At 33.9% G+C, this 16757-nt stretch overlaps 1 protein-coding gene across 1 annotated transcript in view; it reads left to right on the top strand.

Annotated features, from left to right (window-relative positions):
• LOC106473695 (multidrug resistance-associated protein 1-like) overlaps window positions 1–16757 on the top strand; it is a gene marked incomplete at its 5' end in the record, with an annotated part of 47528 nt that overhangs the window by 20871 nt on the left and 9900 nt on the right. The window contains 4 exons of the mRNA XM_022402097.1: window positions 7384–7435; window positions 7952–8052; window positions 8626–8772; window positions 9283–9441. Of these exons, the coding sequence (XP_022257805.1) occupies window positions 7384–7435; window positions 7952–8052; window positions 8626–8772; window positions 9283–9441 (459 nt within the window). The remainder of the gene's footprint in view (window positions 1–7383; window positions 7436–7951; window positions 8053–8625; window positions 8773–9282; window positions 9442–16757) is intronic.

Genomic DNA, 16757 nt, shown 5'->3' with positions numbered 1-16757 from the left:
ATTGTTTTGCAAGCACAAAGTTAAAAAGGCTTAACTAGTCACTTGTTTGAGCAAAAGTGACCAATCTGACTATTATTTACTGCTTAAGCTTATTTGTAATGTGTGAAACATTTAGGTTGGAAATTGGTGAAATCTACATTCTATGTATACAATGAAGTTTGCCCGGCATGGCCAGGTGGCTAGGGAGCTCGACTCGCAATCTGTGGGTGGTGGGATCGAATCCCCATCCCACCAAACATTATAATGTGATGGTCAATCCCACTATTCTTTGGTAAAAGAGAAGCCCAAGAGTTGGCGGTGGGTGGTGATGACTAGCTGCCTTCTCTCTAGTCTTACACTGTTAAATTAGGGATGGCTAGCTCAGATAGCCCACGTGTAGCTTGGTGTGAAATTAAAAACAAACAAAACAAAACACTGAAGTTTTCAAAAACTATCACTGAGTGTGAAGTTTCATGCAAAACGAATTTTTTTTCTTCTGCATTAATTTCAACAGATCCTATTCCACACTAAACTTAAATCTTGTCACTTACATGTTCACTGATGTTTAGTGATTTAGTACTAGTGTGAGAAAGAAAACTGTATTTGGCAATAACTGATTGGTACAAGAAACAATAAATATAAGAAAAACACAACTGTAGAGTATAGGTAATAGTATAAAATTTAATCACTGCAGTAGAAGCCTTGCCAAACATACAGTGTCACCTGTACTGTTGCCTGGCCTGCTGTTGACTTCACTAGCTAATGACTTCTTATGTGACTTTTGAGAGCATACTGATGACAAAAAAGAGTAAAACAGAGCGTTTAACTAAATTAACCTCTTTGCTTTGTGTCACATAATACTCTGTTTCTGTATTTTGAAACATTCTAAAATTTCAAGCTTTAACTCTCAAAATAAAGTACTTTAACCGTGCCAATTTATCCAGGCTGTACTCTTAACTGCCAGAGTTGGTTCTCTTGTGCTGACATGGTACAGGACAGGAAAGATGGCTGGATTATAAGGAAAATTTTTATTTAATAACTGTATTTTAGATCCCTGTATTTCTTTCTTCAGTTTTTATATTCTTTGAGACATAGGTGATTCAACAGACAAATATTATTCTTATGAACATAAGTATGTCTGATTGTTCAACACATTGCAGGCTTGTTCTCTATAACCCTATCTTCACTGCATTCTACTATGCAGGCTTATTCTCCGACAGCGTGATCTTCACTACACAGTTATGATCAGATTTAACTATGCAGTCTTATTCTCTATCAACCAGCTGCTAAGATTCTGGGTTCTCTTGCTATCACCATGTAAGGTAGTGAATAATATTGTATAGATATTTCATTTTGAGGTTCCACATTAAAGCTTGAAAAGTATGGAATACAGCTTCCTTTTGACTGTTGATATCATAGCCTAGTGTTCTGCAGATCACACAACTGTCCTAACTGCTGAGACTTATCTCTCACTAACAGCCGTAGTGATTTAGGGATTGATGGTGCTACTGTGGCTATGCATGTATAAGTAATGTTCATTAAGTGTGTTGGTGTTCTTTCCTTCTCTCCTCCTCCCCTTTATATGTGAAATAAACTGTATTGAAATAAGAATTAAATGAGGAAAATAATGTATTTAAATAAAATAAATATAAGCTTGAATTCACTATAACTTGTATTGAAATAAGAGGAGTTATTATACACATGATGAGCAATATAACTAGGATGAGACTTCTCAAGTGCATTTAGTCTCCTTCAAAGCAGAAACAAATCTCTTGGAAAGTACCAAAACTGTATTTTTTACCTTCTCTCTGTAGCTTACTAATCAGGAAACTGAAACAAACAAATCTCTTGGAGAGTACCAAAACTGTATTTTTTACCTTCTCTCTGTAGCTTACTAATCAGGAAACTGAAACAAACAAATCTCTTGGAGAGTACCAAAACTGTATTTTTTACCTTCTCTCTGTAGCTTACTAAATCAGGAAACTGAAATAAACAAATCTCTTGGAGAGTACCAAAACTGTATTTTTTACCTTCTCTCTGTAGCTTACTAATCAGGAAACAAACAAATCTCTTGGAGAGTACCAAAACTATATTTTTTACCTTCTCTCTGTAGCTTACTAATCAGGAAACTGAAACTTAGTAAGCTACAGAGAGAAGGTAAAAAATACAGTTTTGGTACTCTCCAAGAGATTTGTTTGTTTCAGTTTCCTGATTAGTAAGCTACAGAGAGAAGGTAAAAAATACAGTTTTGGTACTCTCCAAGAGATTTGTTTTTGAGGAAACTGAAACAAATAAATCTGGAAATATTTATTCTCCACTTGTAGAGCAGTCTCACCTACACAAGATAAAGTAATAATTAATACAACCACCCTATGAAACAAAACTGTAGAAAATAACTGCTATGATTGAACACACTGAATATGTTCCAAAATAGAATATTAAAAAAAGTTAGAATTTTGTAAATATAAAACATACACTATGGAAGAGTGAGACGTGTGGTATTTCCATACCACAAATAGAGGATTAGCCTTCACATTTAAAATACTTACACAATGTTTATCCAACAAAACTATATTCATACATACAGATGAAAAGTAAATCTGTTTTTGATCTGCATTTATTTTTGTAGAAAAATCAGTTTTTTTTTAGCTTAGTGTTAAGATTTCAAAGTTTAGCTATATCTTATCCCTTTTGTTCCAGAAACAGCATCAGCTTCACCTAAACAGGTCTATAACTTCTGTATATATATATTGCAACCACTATTTTATTTGTTGTAAATATGTGATTCTTAAAACTGTTATTTTTCGTATTCGTGCAATTTAGAATTTTGTATTTATATATAAGCATTTACTCAACTTTGACAAGTTTGTATAATTTTTTTTCGAACTTAGATCTGTTTACCTTTTGCTTTTGTACTAATGAAAACTGAGTACAAGCCTCATATATAATTGTAACTATTTTAGTTTACCATATAACTTATTCTAAAGTTTGTTTATTTCTTTACAGATGGTTGGCTGTTATACTGTACTTGCTAGGATCTTTAATCTCATTTTTCACAGCTTTGTTTGCTGTTCTGAGTCGAGGTTGGATTAGCCCCGGCATTGTTGGTCTTACATTGTCATATGCTTTTAATGTAAGAGTTTATTTTTTTTTAATCATATTTTATTTTTATCTGTAGAGCTTTTGTTGAGTATCTTATACTTTTTTTCTCATATGCTTGTTGTGTATCAAACAGTGCTGTTAAGTGATCTCAGAGATTTACTTTTATGTCACTGTTGATGAGGCAGATGAATGAAAATGTTGTATAAATGTCATGTTATGTAAGGGAATTAACGTTCAACCATTATTATTGTAAACATCACCCTCTCTCAAAGAAGTAACCAGGTATCCTTAGAAGGGACAATATGATTCAAGAGATCTTCTGTAAATAAACTGTGCAATCAAAATTCTCCGTTGGATTTTATATATATGTATGTAGAAATGTAGTAGAACATTTCAGTCAGAGGTCCAGGTAATACCTGTCTTTACGCATTGTTAGATATACATGATTGTTTACGTTTAATGCGAACATTATGATTTAGATAGTTTATATAGTGTGGGTAAGTAATATTTTATGGTAAGTTTGTTTACACAACTGTTTGCGAATCATACCTTGTGTGGTTGAATCGTTATGAATTAATGGTTGTTTACAATAGTGAGATTATTTCATCATGTTGCTAGAAGTTTCTGAATTTCTCATTGGTTTAACTGAGTATTACTGCATCAGAATATCTAGTATTACATGGAATGTTCTAGACCTCTGTCAGGGTATAAATATGAATAAAAAAGTCATTATTTAGTTCTAGTTCTAGACTGCATGATTGTGAGTTTAGCAATAAAGAGTATAGTAGCAATTTTTAAAGTGAAATTATCACAGAATGTATTGTAATAACAGAGTAGAGAATAATTTGTCTTCTCAGTTGTGTTTTAAAGTAACTGAACCAGCTGGTGTGGACTTTGACAGAAAAGAGACAATTATTTAAAGCTCTGGATACAACTGTGGTAGCCAACAGTGTAACAAACGTTTAATTTGTCTTTAATATATTTAAAAAAAAAAGTGGACTGTGTTGCTGTTTGTTTACAATTGAAATTTATTGCCAACAAGTCACAGACACCTACTGTAAAGAATCCAGCCTTACAATACCTGACACTCATAATGATATATAATCAAGATGAATGAGATTTTGTATTTTTTTTGCAAGCACACTGTGTTATGGTATTTAGATAGATAAAGAGAAGGAAATGACACTATTAAACAAACTGGTTTCAGTAACACAGCTTCCATCATCAGGGCTGTGAGTGTAGTGTTTACGTATCATATTTTTAAACTCCAACTGTTAAACAGCTAAGTTCATTTAAAGTAACAAGTGGGAGAAGGGAGGACGAGCTAACAATGTTAATTGGTCCATTGTTTCTATTTATACACACAGTTGTGCTTTGAATAATGCATCTGCTTTCTCCTATGTTTGTTTCTGTGTTCATTGTTACATTTATTACTTGACACTTTTCCAGTCATATTCATTCTGACAACTCAAGAAATGATCAGCTACATGTGGGGAAAAGTATTGTCATATTTTATATCATTTTGAATCTTGTTTTTAACTTCCTTTTTCTGTTTGTCCTACATATGTTTTACTACAAACATAACTCCATTTTCTCGTTATTTTTGGAATCTTTATGTTATAACTTTTTTTGTCTAGTAACACTTTATGTTTCATTGTGCCCCAAATCATAGTTTTCTTCCTTCTATTTATCTATAAAGGAAATGTTATTCACGATTACAGAATGTGCAAAGCAGAAGATGTGCTCTTAAGTATTCATGTGATAAGTTTACTAGGCCAATATCTATTATCAACTTGCAGGATAGAAGAAGATTAGTGCTTTTTCATATAGTTTATGATGTGATACAGCCTTATATAGAAGCTGTTGTGTTATGTCTTAACTGATTGTGAAATGCGTCACAATTGAAAAATCTGCAAATTTATGGAAATAAAAAATTCCAATTGTATATTAGTTTCCTAATAACTCGACATTGAATGGGCCATTATGGAAGTTTACATATTTTAGTCAAACACTAAGTTGATAAAGGTGATGAACTTCTCAACTGATTGATTTAAATTTAGCTAAAAGTAAAAAATCAATATCCCAAACTTAAACTTATTACTGAACTTAGAAAAGTGTAATGGCCCATTTATTTTAGTAAATTACAAATATAAAAGTTATTAAATAGTAAATTTAATCTTGAAATATATTCATCATTTGTAATATACAATATTTTTGTTTCTAATGCAACAAATTATGAAAGTAGTTATAATTGAGTTTTGATATTTTTCAACCAGTTTTGAAATCTTCAGGAAATACATTTTATTCTTTAACAAAAGACTTTACAGATGCATCTGTTTTATTTCATATTTCTTTTATTTTAATTACTTTCACGTGTCAAGGAGGAAACTTAAATTTTGTGTAAAACAGTACAAATTGACTTATTTTTAAGATTTAAATGCAGACAATTAGGCCCATATTATTATCTAATTTTCCATCACATGAAAGTGAGCATAAGTTATTTCAAGAAGAAATTAAAATTGACCTTGTCCAGTATTATATGATGTGAGTTGGGCTAATGGTTGGTTAAAGTATCTGCCTAGTAAGTGCAGTTGCTGGCACAAATCATACTCTTGTTCAGTAAAAAAGTGAACATTATTTTCATGTTAAATCTGTGAGTTTCTGAATTGAATCCCATCACCGAACATGCTTGTCATTCGGCTATGAGGGTTTTAATACGACAATTGTTCCTGCTATTTGTTGGTAAAACTTAGCTCGAGTTGACGGTGGGTGGTGTTGACCAACTCCCTTTACTCTAGCTCTTAAGTAGCTTTCAATGAACAAACAATCATCTTGAGTGTTTTTATTTTATTGTTTAAAAAACATGGTCATAAGTATTAGCTATGATTATAGATAATTCTGCTACTTAGTAAGTACTCAGATTTTATGTTTCCTGTGTCTGTTAAAGCTATTCTTATATATTTTATACATACTATTTAGTTATTTTTAAAACAAGTCTAGACTGCTGTGTTTCAAGAAGAAACAAGAATAACTTTACTTTAGGGAATCATGGATCTACAATTATTCACACATCTTATACTTTTAAGTTTAAACATTAATATTGAAACATTAAATGTTTTACAATATTTCCATTGGAATTTTCAAAAGGAAATTTATTTACCAAAACCAACGTTTGAAAATTATCTTTTACATTTTCCAGGTTTGATTAGTAAATTGCCAAAACCCCAGGTTTGATTAGTAAATTGCCAAAACCCCAGGTTTGATTAGTAAATTGCCAAAACCCCAGGTTTAATTAGTAAATTGCCAAAACCCCAGGTTTAATTAGTAAATTGCCAAAACCCCAGGTTTGATTAGTAAATTGCCAAAACCCCAGGTTTAATTAGTAAATTGCCAAAACCCTGTTATTATTTCAACTACAGTATATCTAACTTAATATATTAATTATAATTCACTTAGGCCTGGACTAGATGTTTTGGCTTTATAGAGTAAAATAAATCGTATTTAATGTGTGGTAAAAAATACAGATAAACTAGTTAAGACAAGAATAAGCTACTTTACAGAAATATAATCTATAATTATAGTGAATAGAATTTTTAAATATCTTAAAAAGATCAAATTGTACCACTATGGTATTTTCAAGTAAGAGCTACTGATTTCTGGACAAATATCAGATGGACAGATCTGCTAATAGCTATTCAGGAAAATCAGGAGAGTAATTCTGAATTGGATAACTTAACTGTGTTTTCGTAGTTTATGTAAAACAATGAAACTTCATAAAGTTGGGAGTAATGAAAACAGTCTTTAATATTTGGCAAACAAAAAGCAAACACAGTTTTCCTACTTCCACACATTAAAAGACAGTTGCTTACTAGGCAGTGCTTAGTCCCACAGCTTTCACTCTTTTAGGATTGATCTTTGTGGAACTAAAACAAGATGATTTCCAAGTAAGACCTTCACTCAATGATCTGCAAGTAGAATTGGCTAAAGAAAGTGTACCTGAATTCTGTTATAAACCTTTTTTTTTGTCCACTTGACAGGATTGCCTCGTGACCTTTGTTCTCTCACAGCATTGGTCAGCTGTATCATTTAGACATGTCAACTTACCCAGCAAAGGATATTACAGTGCTAATACTTTCAACCTGGATGATATATGTTATTGCCATAACCTTTTTGTCAGAAAAGACATTATCTACTATAGAGAACAAAGAAACAAAGCAACTAGAACAAGATAATATTTCTGGAACATGTGTTGCCACCATGACAGCATGGAAACTAAATGACCAAAAATTTGTCTATAACTAGTTTAAAAAGTATATGATTCACCTGCATTCCAAACTGCTTGAAATGAGTACAAGTATGTAATAATTTTAGAAAGTTATTATTTAGGCCTAACCAGAGAACATTCTTTGTTTCCACTTAAAAATTAATCAATTTATTCTGAGAACTGCAAGTTGAGTGCTTGTTCGAAAATTATCCTATCTAAGTTATTTGTCGTAATTTAGTGGCCAATAGACAGCTAAGGTAAATCAGTGTGAATATTCTTGTGTAACTGGAAGGAACGAGGTTAAATATCACTAAGTGAAGTTCCAGGCAGACTTGTATAACATAGATATTAAACGTACTGACTACTACTGAGACTAAAGAATGACAGCTATTTGACTAATAACTGTTACAATGTACTTTTGACGACAGTAAATTCCTCCTAGCATCTGTATTGTCAGACAATTTCTAAATTATTTTTCTTTATAGCATTCTATGTTGATACTACAAAATGTCTGCTATTCACAATACTATATTAGCAATGTTATATTTATAACCAGTTAAATCTGTGCTTCCTGTTAAATTTCTTTCTATACATATTTACACACAGCTGCCAGATGCTTTCATTTGGGTGGTCCGAATGTTTCTGATTTGGAAACAAAAATTGTGTCAGTGGAGAGGATTGATGAGTTCTCTGTTCTTCCATCTGAGGTAAGCTATTCAATGTTTATGGATCATTCTTGTTTCTATTCTTATAATTTTTTTTTGCAGTTAGAAGTTGTTAAATTTAGTGAAAAATATTTTGTACATGAATTTCTGTACTAATAGATTTTTAAACATTAATTATAGAGTATTTGAAGTCATCAGTTTGTATTTGAAGTTTTCAGATATATTTTGAATAAGTTATTAATGTATACATATATATTAATGTGTGTATATATATATATACATTCAATTAAAGCACAACAACTAGGCCTAGCATAACCAGGTGGTTAGGGTGCTTGACTTTCAATCTGTGGGTCTCGGGTTCAAATCCCCGTCACACCAAACATGCTCGCCCTTTCAACCATGGGAGCATTATAATGTGATGGCCAATCCCACTATTCATTGGTAAAAGAGTAGCCCAAGAGTTGATGTGGATGGTGATGACAAGCTGCCTTCCCTCTAGTCTTACATTGCTAAATTAGGGATGGCTACTGCAGATAACCCCTGTGTAGCTTTGTGCAAAATTCATAACAAACCAAACCACAACAACTATGACTTAAACTGAGATTTTTATTTTAGGCTCCTTGGGAAATTGAAGACCAAAAACCATCCAAGCAATGGCCAGCAGAGGGCAAAGTGTCCTTCCATAATTATAGTACTCGCTACAGGGAAGGACTGGACCTGGTCTTGAAGGATATCAATTTGAACATACAATCAGCAGAAAAGGTGAAATGTTATAAACAAAATAGTCAAAGTTTAAATTTTTCCCAGATTGTTTTATAAAAAACATTGACTGTTCAGTGGACCTTGTGTTTCTTAATTTAATCCCATTGTAGTTAGGTTATCTATTATTAATATTAATGTATATCTTTAGTATTTAATATATTTCATTCATGGAAACATCTTGGGTTTTATCTTAACTTTAAATGTATTGTAAGGAACTGATTATCTGTAAACAATAATTTTCACACCAGGTTCTTAACCTGAAGTGTTTAATTAGCTAAGCCAGTACTTTTCCATCTAAATTACCTTAAATTAAGATAAATCTAACTTCTTTCCATTTTTTCTGTCACGTAACATATTTCTAACAAGGAACTGGAAGTAATGTTCACCTTGGAGCTTTTATAAGGAATTTTACAACTTATTCTCTTAATACTTGGAATCAAAAGCTATCATAAATATATACACATCTTAATTCTAAAAAAGTTAACCCTTATTTATATTGACTTTCCATAGATTGGTGTTGTAGGACGAACAGGAGCAGGAAAATCTTCACTTACTCTTTCTTTGTTCCGAATCATTGAGGCAGCATTTGGATCAGTTTATATTGATGGTCATGATATTTCAACCATTGGCTTACATGATCTACGATCAAAACTTACTGTAATTCCACAGGTGATCATATCATTCTTATGTTTATAGTTACAAGTTTAGCTTTGTTAATTGTTTGTTTGTTTGTTTGTTTCGAATTTCATGCAAAGCTACACGAGGGCCATCAGCGCTAACCATTCCCAATTTAGCAGTGTAAGACTAGAGGGAAGGCAGCTAGTCATCACCACCCACTGCAAACTCTTGGGCTACTCTTTTACCAACGAATAGTGGGATTGACTGTCACATTAACTATTAACCACCAATAACTTTGTAGACCTCTTATAGAATACCACAGCTGCTATAAAAGGCTTTTAATTATTTTAAATTTCATTGGATGAAGCTTTATGCTTTACTGACAGGTTTAAAATGTACAACTTCTGACACTGCACAGCTTGTACAATATAATTTTTTACTGTGAGAATAACACAAAGAAATTGAGGTTTTGACCTTGTAATTTATTAGAAATGAACTGTGCAGCACCTGGTGATTGGTAGTGTTACTAACAAACTAATATAATAATTATATGTTTCTTGCATTCATATTTAAGTGTACAGTCTCAACATTTTCCTTTTATTGGTTGTTTTCATTGTAGGATAAATTTCTGATTATTTTTGTTAGTATCACAATTATGTCACTTTTGTTTTTAAGAAAACAAAATGCTTTCAAATGCATGCTATTATTGAAAAACTGTTTATACCATAGGATCCCATGCTGTTTACTGGAACTCTACGTATCAATCTTGATCCAAGTAAAGAGTTTACAGATGAACAATTGTGGAGTGTTCTAGAACATGCTCACCTGAAGCCATATGTTATATCACTTTCTGAAGGATTAGAGCATCATTTAGCAGAGGGAGGTGAGAATCTGAGGTAAGTTTCTTGATTCATGTCCTCCAGTTAACATTACCAACATTTGTATTTTGAGGTTGTGATAAAATGGAAATGATTATTGATGAGGAACCAGAAAAATAATTATAAAATTAAAGTTTACTGGAATTTATGAATAAATATAAAAATATGAGTAAAATGTTATTAAGTATCTTGATTATTTTAACTTGCACTTTACTAGTAATGTAATACAGTGGTAGTTGTAAAAAAGTCTGTAATATGTTTCAGTGTGTCATTAGAGAGAAATTAAAATAGTGAAAATTACTTATTCTGAAACAGTGGGATTGACAGTCACATTAACTATTAACCACCAATAAATTTGTAGGCCTCTTATAGAATACCACAGCTGCTGTAAAAGAGAGAAATTAAAATAGTGAAAGTTGGAGTGAAAATTACTTATTCTGAAACACACTTACCTCCTCTCACACTTTAGCTTTATCCCGACGAAAGTTTCTTTTCTTTGCTCGTCTATGCATTGGTATTAATTTTACCTCGCTTGCTCCAGTCTTTATACCCCACTATATCTCCTGTAGCGATTTTATTCTTGTGACTCTCTCCACGTACATCATACCCGTCACACCAAAAATACTTGCCCTTTCAGCCGTGGGGGCATGATGGTCAATCCCACTATTCGTTGGTAAAAGAGTAGCCCAAGACTTGGTGGTGGGTGGTGATGACTAGCTGCCTTCCCTCTAGTCTTACACTGCTAAATTAGTGACGGCTAGCATAGATAGCTCTCGTGTAGCTTTGCACAAGATCCATGACAAACAAACAATTCACTTACATCAATGTTCCCCCTACACCTGATCTGTATATAAGCACTCTGTTTACACTTTAGCTTTATTCCAACGAAAGTTTCTCTTCTTTGTTCATCTAAGCATTGGTATTAATTCTACCTTGCTTGCTCCAGTCTTTATACCCCACTATATCGCCTGTAGCGATTTTATTCTTGTGACTCTATTTATGTACATCAATGCGCCCCTATACCTGATCTGTATATAAGCTTCCTTTTATTCAATCTTATTCACTTACAAGTAGTTTTGAAAGTATTCTTCAGAAAAACAGTACACACTTTTGGATTGCACTTCAAGGAATTGTCAAGTAAAGTAAGTACTGAAGATTATCTGAGGTAAATCAATTCGTTACAAACGAATTAACACTTCATTTTCACAACTAAGTAGCCTCTGTATAGAACTATATACTTGTGAATCAACCAAGTACTGAAGATTATCTGAGGTAAATCAATTCGTTACAAACGAATTAACACTTCATTTTCACAACTAAGTAGCCTCTGTATAGAACTATATACTTGTGAATCAACCAGCCCTTTTCAGGGCTATTAATAAAACTTGTGGCTCACCATTATTCTAGTTCCATCTTCTATCCGCAAAAGCTGAGAAAATGTCCGACACAGTCGCTACAGCATTTCTCCAGATGATCTCAACACAAGCAACTCTTCAACCAGCAGCCATAACTCACCCACAAAGACAAAGAAAAAGCCCACAGACAAGAATGAGACCTCATCCAAGCTACAAAATGACACCACCACCAGTGAACCCAGCAGCCAGAAACAAGCCACCCAGAACAATTGCAGAAGAAGCAGCCAGCACCACCTCCACCCATAATAGTAGAAGGGATTCCAGCAAACTATAGCCAGCCAGAGATTGCCCATCAACTAAAGACAATGTTCCCGATGATGGCGTTCATGGAAGTACAACGATTAGCCCATGGAGGACTTGTGGTCAAGTGCCTACACTCCAAGGACTACATTAAACTCCACAACCCATGGCCAACCAATACCTTTGGAAAAGCGATACTTAACATCCACAATCGAGGGGTAGACTGAACATCAAACCGAAAGAGATTAAAGAGGAACTACACAGACAAGGCATAGAAACAACCAACGTGGATAGGATCAAGTCATTCAAGACTAGTTAACTAACATCTCTAATCTAAGTCACAATCAAGGACGTCACCCAGGCAGATAGACTCATCATGAAAGACATCACTCTATGGTTTCAACCTCACCCTGTTGAAGAATCCAAGCAGTCAGCAACCATCAAAGTGCTCCAGTGCTTCAACTGTCAAAAGTTTGGCCACACCCATGCAGCCTGTATAGCAGAGTCTTCAAAATGCATCAGATGTGGCAGACTACACCAGCTAGCTGACTGCCCCAAGAAGTGAGAAGAAACATCCTTTGCCAACTGTGGTGGATCACATGCTGCTTTGTACAGAGGATGCCTCAAATTTGCCCAGGTGATCACACTTAAGAGGAACAAGTTGATCCAAATGAAATGACTACCAACACAGCCAAAGCCCACAGAAACACCACCCGCCAGTAATGATAAGGATCCATGAGACCCAAGCTACAGTCAGCAGAGACGCCAGCCAACAGTACCAACAGGTAAACTACTCCTAAACCAGCCATGACAAACCAGAACAGATCCTACGCTGAAGCTATCAGCACAATCAATGGACACACATCAAGTCTTGATCCAGAGAATTATATCCTTCGTCATCGATGTAGTTCTCAGAGCAATGTCATCCTCAACAGTGACACAATGATCCAGGATATTGTCATATTGGTACCATATTACTTTGGCTTCAAGACTAGTGGTTTTGAGTCACTTAGGGACTACGTCTTTGGCAGAATATACCAGGAGGATGATCAGGTATGTTGTTAAACATACTATCTGTTGACATTCAGGGCGATTTAAAGTACAAGAAATACAAATTATATGATCTGTATAAAAAAGAAAAATATAGATGTAATAGCAATAAGTGAAACTATGATTAATGATAATAATGATAATTTTTATATACCTAAGTTTAAAGGACCTAAAAGTAGAGGTGTCACTATGTTACACACTAACAATCTAAACGTATCATTTCCCATGCTAAATTTAAACTCACACAAAGGGTATGTACTTTTCAAAATACAACTATTTAATAGTCCCAAAACATCAATCTTAAGTTATATATATTCCCCAACTACGACCCCAAGCATAAACATACTACAAGCTGTCATCAGCCAAAAACCCTCGCACAATAATTATTGGAGATTTAAATTCAAAACACAAAAATATTAACTGAAGAACAACTAATCATAATGGCCGAATATTAAATGATTTCATAATGCAACATAACCTGGTAATATGTAATGACAACGCACCAATTCACTCCCAAGACATACTAGATTTAACAGTTATAACAAGTGCACTAAACTCACTAGCAAGCAATTTCAAAGTACATGAACACATAGGCAGTGACCTCAACCCTATATCTATAACTCTATCAAACAACAATACCCCAAACAACCTTGCAAAACCAAAAGTATTTAACTTCACAGCGACTGGTAAGCCTTCAGAAATAAAATTGATTCCCAACTACCATACATCCAAACAGCAGCTGAAAACTTGACAACAGTAGATAGCTATGCCACTTCGATCTCAAACATCATAATTAATACAACAGAAATAATAGTCCCAAAACAAGTCAGAAACATACATCCCAACTCATGGCCACTAATGAAAGAACTCTATGAGCTAAATTAATGAAAGATGCAAGTTGAGAAGACAGTTTATAAACTCCTGTGACCCACAGATTAAATCAAATGTTAACTGTGTAAATAACCATATAAAAATCTAATAAACAAACAAAAAGAAAGTACTGCACATCACAGGATAATTCTCATCAAGACCCAGCCCTCTTCTGGAAGAAATTTAAAGCAATATTTAATGAAAAGTCCACTAGATATATACCTAACCTCGAACATAATAGCAAAACATAAGCATCTGATCAAGATAAAAGCAAACTTATTAATAGACTATTTCTAGGAAGTTCTTAAAACTCCAAACTCTCCACATTTTTACAAGCAACACTTTAACCACGTAGATCAGCTTATTAATAGTAATCCAAAACTATTCACACTGCAATTCCAGTGTGCAACAGAAAACTACACCTATAGGTGCTCATCATACACAGAATTCTTCATGAAACCGATTACACAAACAAAAGTTAAAAGACTAATCAAAATGCTAAAGAACACTGCACCGGGTGGAGACAGAATCAGAAATATTACGTTAAAAATGCATCTGAACCCCTAATACAGCATTTAACAGCCCTCTTCATCCTTTCCTTAAATTCCAGGTACCATCCCTCCCAATTGAAATCAACAATACTTAAAATCTTGCTGAAAACCAGCCCAGCCACTAAAGATGCTAAGAACTATAGACCCATAAGCCTACTCAACAGTATAAGCAAGCTAGAGAAAATAATAACTACTTGTTTATTATGGTATTTAGAGAAAAATAATCGTTTGTCAGGGATACAGAATGCATCACACAAAAATAGCCAATTGTTTGGTCAGATTAACAGAATCAATAATTCAGGGATTCAACAAAAATCACACCATAGTATGCCTATTTCTTAATGTTAAGCAAGCTTTTGACTCAGTATGACACCAAGGATTAAAGTATAAACTACTTCAATTTAATTTTCAACACACTATAACAAGATGGGTTTCGAGCTTCCTATCAGACAGAAAGCTTCAGGGGGGTGGGGGGGTGGAAAGACTTGTCCAGTTGGGTATTGCTAGCCTTCCCTTCATAATTGTGGTGGCTCACATACAACATTCTGCAACTTTCAGGTTGAGTGCCTGGACCCGTAATTTTGAGTTCAGTTTGTTGCATTTTGTGCTTCTTCAAGTTGGAATGAGGTTTTGTTCACTTCAGTGTTGGTTGCCTGCTCTTTGTTATTCCAGTGGCTTGGCATGCAACTTTCATATTGTGGTCCCCATGCCCTAGTCATTACATCTTGGACATAGCTTTGCATCCACAACCCTATAGTTCTGACAATAAGATGTGGAATCTTTGTCTGGTTAGGGCCTGGATGAATCTTGTGATAATGAACAATACTGACTCTACTGCCCACATTTGGATTCACTGTCTCTGGATGAAGAGTATACCTGTCCCAGAAGTAGTGTGGACCCCACCAATGTGTTTTATTATATCTCAACTTTGCACATCTGATTTTTCAACGCAGATGCTTTCTGTGTGGATCTTGCCTTTATCGGCCCCTTCACCTTGTCAGTGCGGGATTCTAGCTAAAGTGTGTTTCACAAGCTCATTTTTCTATACCAAAAATATATTTCCAATAATACTTACCTCATCTAACACTATCTCACCCTTCCTCCCCAGGATAGCTGGTGTTTAGGTCTGATAATCTTGCCAGCCTCGAAAAAGTGATTAAGAAAGAATAAAGGGGAGCTTATGTATGGATTGGGTATAGGGGGTGCACTGACGTAGGTGGAGAGAGTCACAAGATTAAAATCGCTATGGCCGATATAGTGGGGTATAAAGACTGGAGCAAGCAAGGTATAATTTATACCAATGGTTAGAAGGGCAAAGAAAAGAAACTTTTGTCAGGATGAAGCTGAAGTTTGGGAGGAGGAAAGTGTGTTTCAGAGTAAGTAATTTTCACTCCAACTTTGAGAAAAGGTAAGTATTATGAGAAGTACATTTTTAGAACAGGAAAATGTAAACTGTCAGTGTTGAATATACAGTGTTTTGGTACATGAATTTGAAATGAGACATAACAAATAGCATTTCTACAGAACAATATAAAAATTGAAAGTCTAATGAAATGTAGGCAAATGTTCTTAGAAAAATAAAAAGAAAGATTGAGTCAAAGTCTACAAAAAATTATATGCATTAAATGAAGTAGAGAATCTAATTTCCTTCTTTGTAAACATGGATATATCAATGTAATTAACGCTTTTCTGGTGAATGGAATTGCTTGTAATTCTTTGTTGAAAAAACACTGAATAAGTATTTATTCTTGGTAAGGTTGTGGCAGTTGGATATCGACTGTTGTTTATAGTTAGTAGCTAATATGATCACGTAAGTCTTTAGTTATTAATTAGTTGCCAATATTGTGCATTAACATAACATAATATTTTGGGACAACTTGAGACCTACTGGTCCATCTTGGCTGTTCTATCCTCAAAACTAAATTAAAACGATTTTAAAAAATAATAATAATAAAAAAATTTTAAACCCAGCCCTTTTCATTCATGTACTTATCAAACTTTTTCTTAAACTCACTTAAATTTACTGCCTCTACAACATCTACAGGCAACCCATTCCAAAGGCCAACCACCCTGTTAGAAAAATAAAACTGTCTTAGCTGAAGATGACTCCTACCTTCCCAAAATTTATATTTGTGTCCCATAGACCTACTATTCTCATTGTTAAATATAAAAAAAGATGATACATCAACACTATCAATTCCCTTTACAACCTTAAACACCTCAATCAGATCCTCCCTAACTCTTCTTTGTTCAAGAGAAAACAATTTGAAAGATTTCAGCCTCTTTCCAACAATTCAATGTCGTTTTTAAGGTAAGGAGCCCAAGACTGAACACAATATCCCAAATGTGGCCTAACCAGTGAC

The sequence above is a fragment of the Limulus polyphemus genome, unplaced genomic scaffold (assembly GCF_000517525.1).
Source record: "Limulus polyphemus unplaced genomic scaffold, Limulus_polyphemus-2.1.2 Scaffold6411, whole genome shotgun sequence".
NCBI lineage: Eukaryota > Metazoa > Arthropoda > Merostomata > Xiphosura > Limulidae > Limulus > Limulus polyphemus.
The sequence above is the reverse complement of the archived record's forward strand: the minus strand, read 5'-3'. Positions and strand labels throughout refer to the sequence as shown.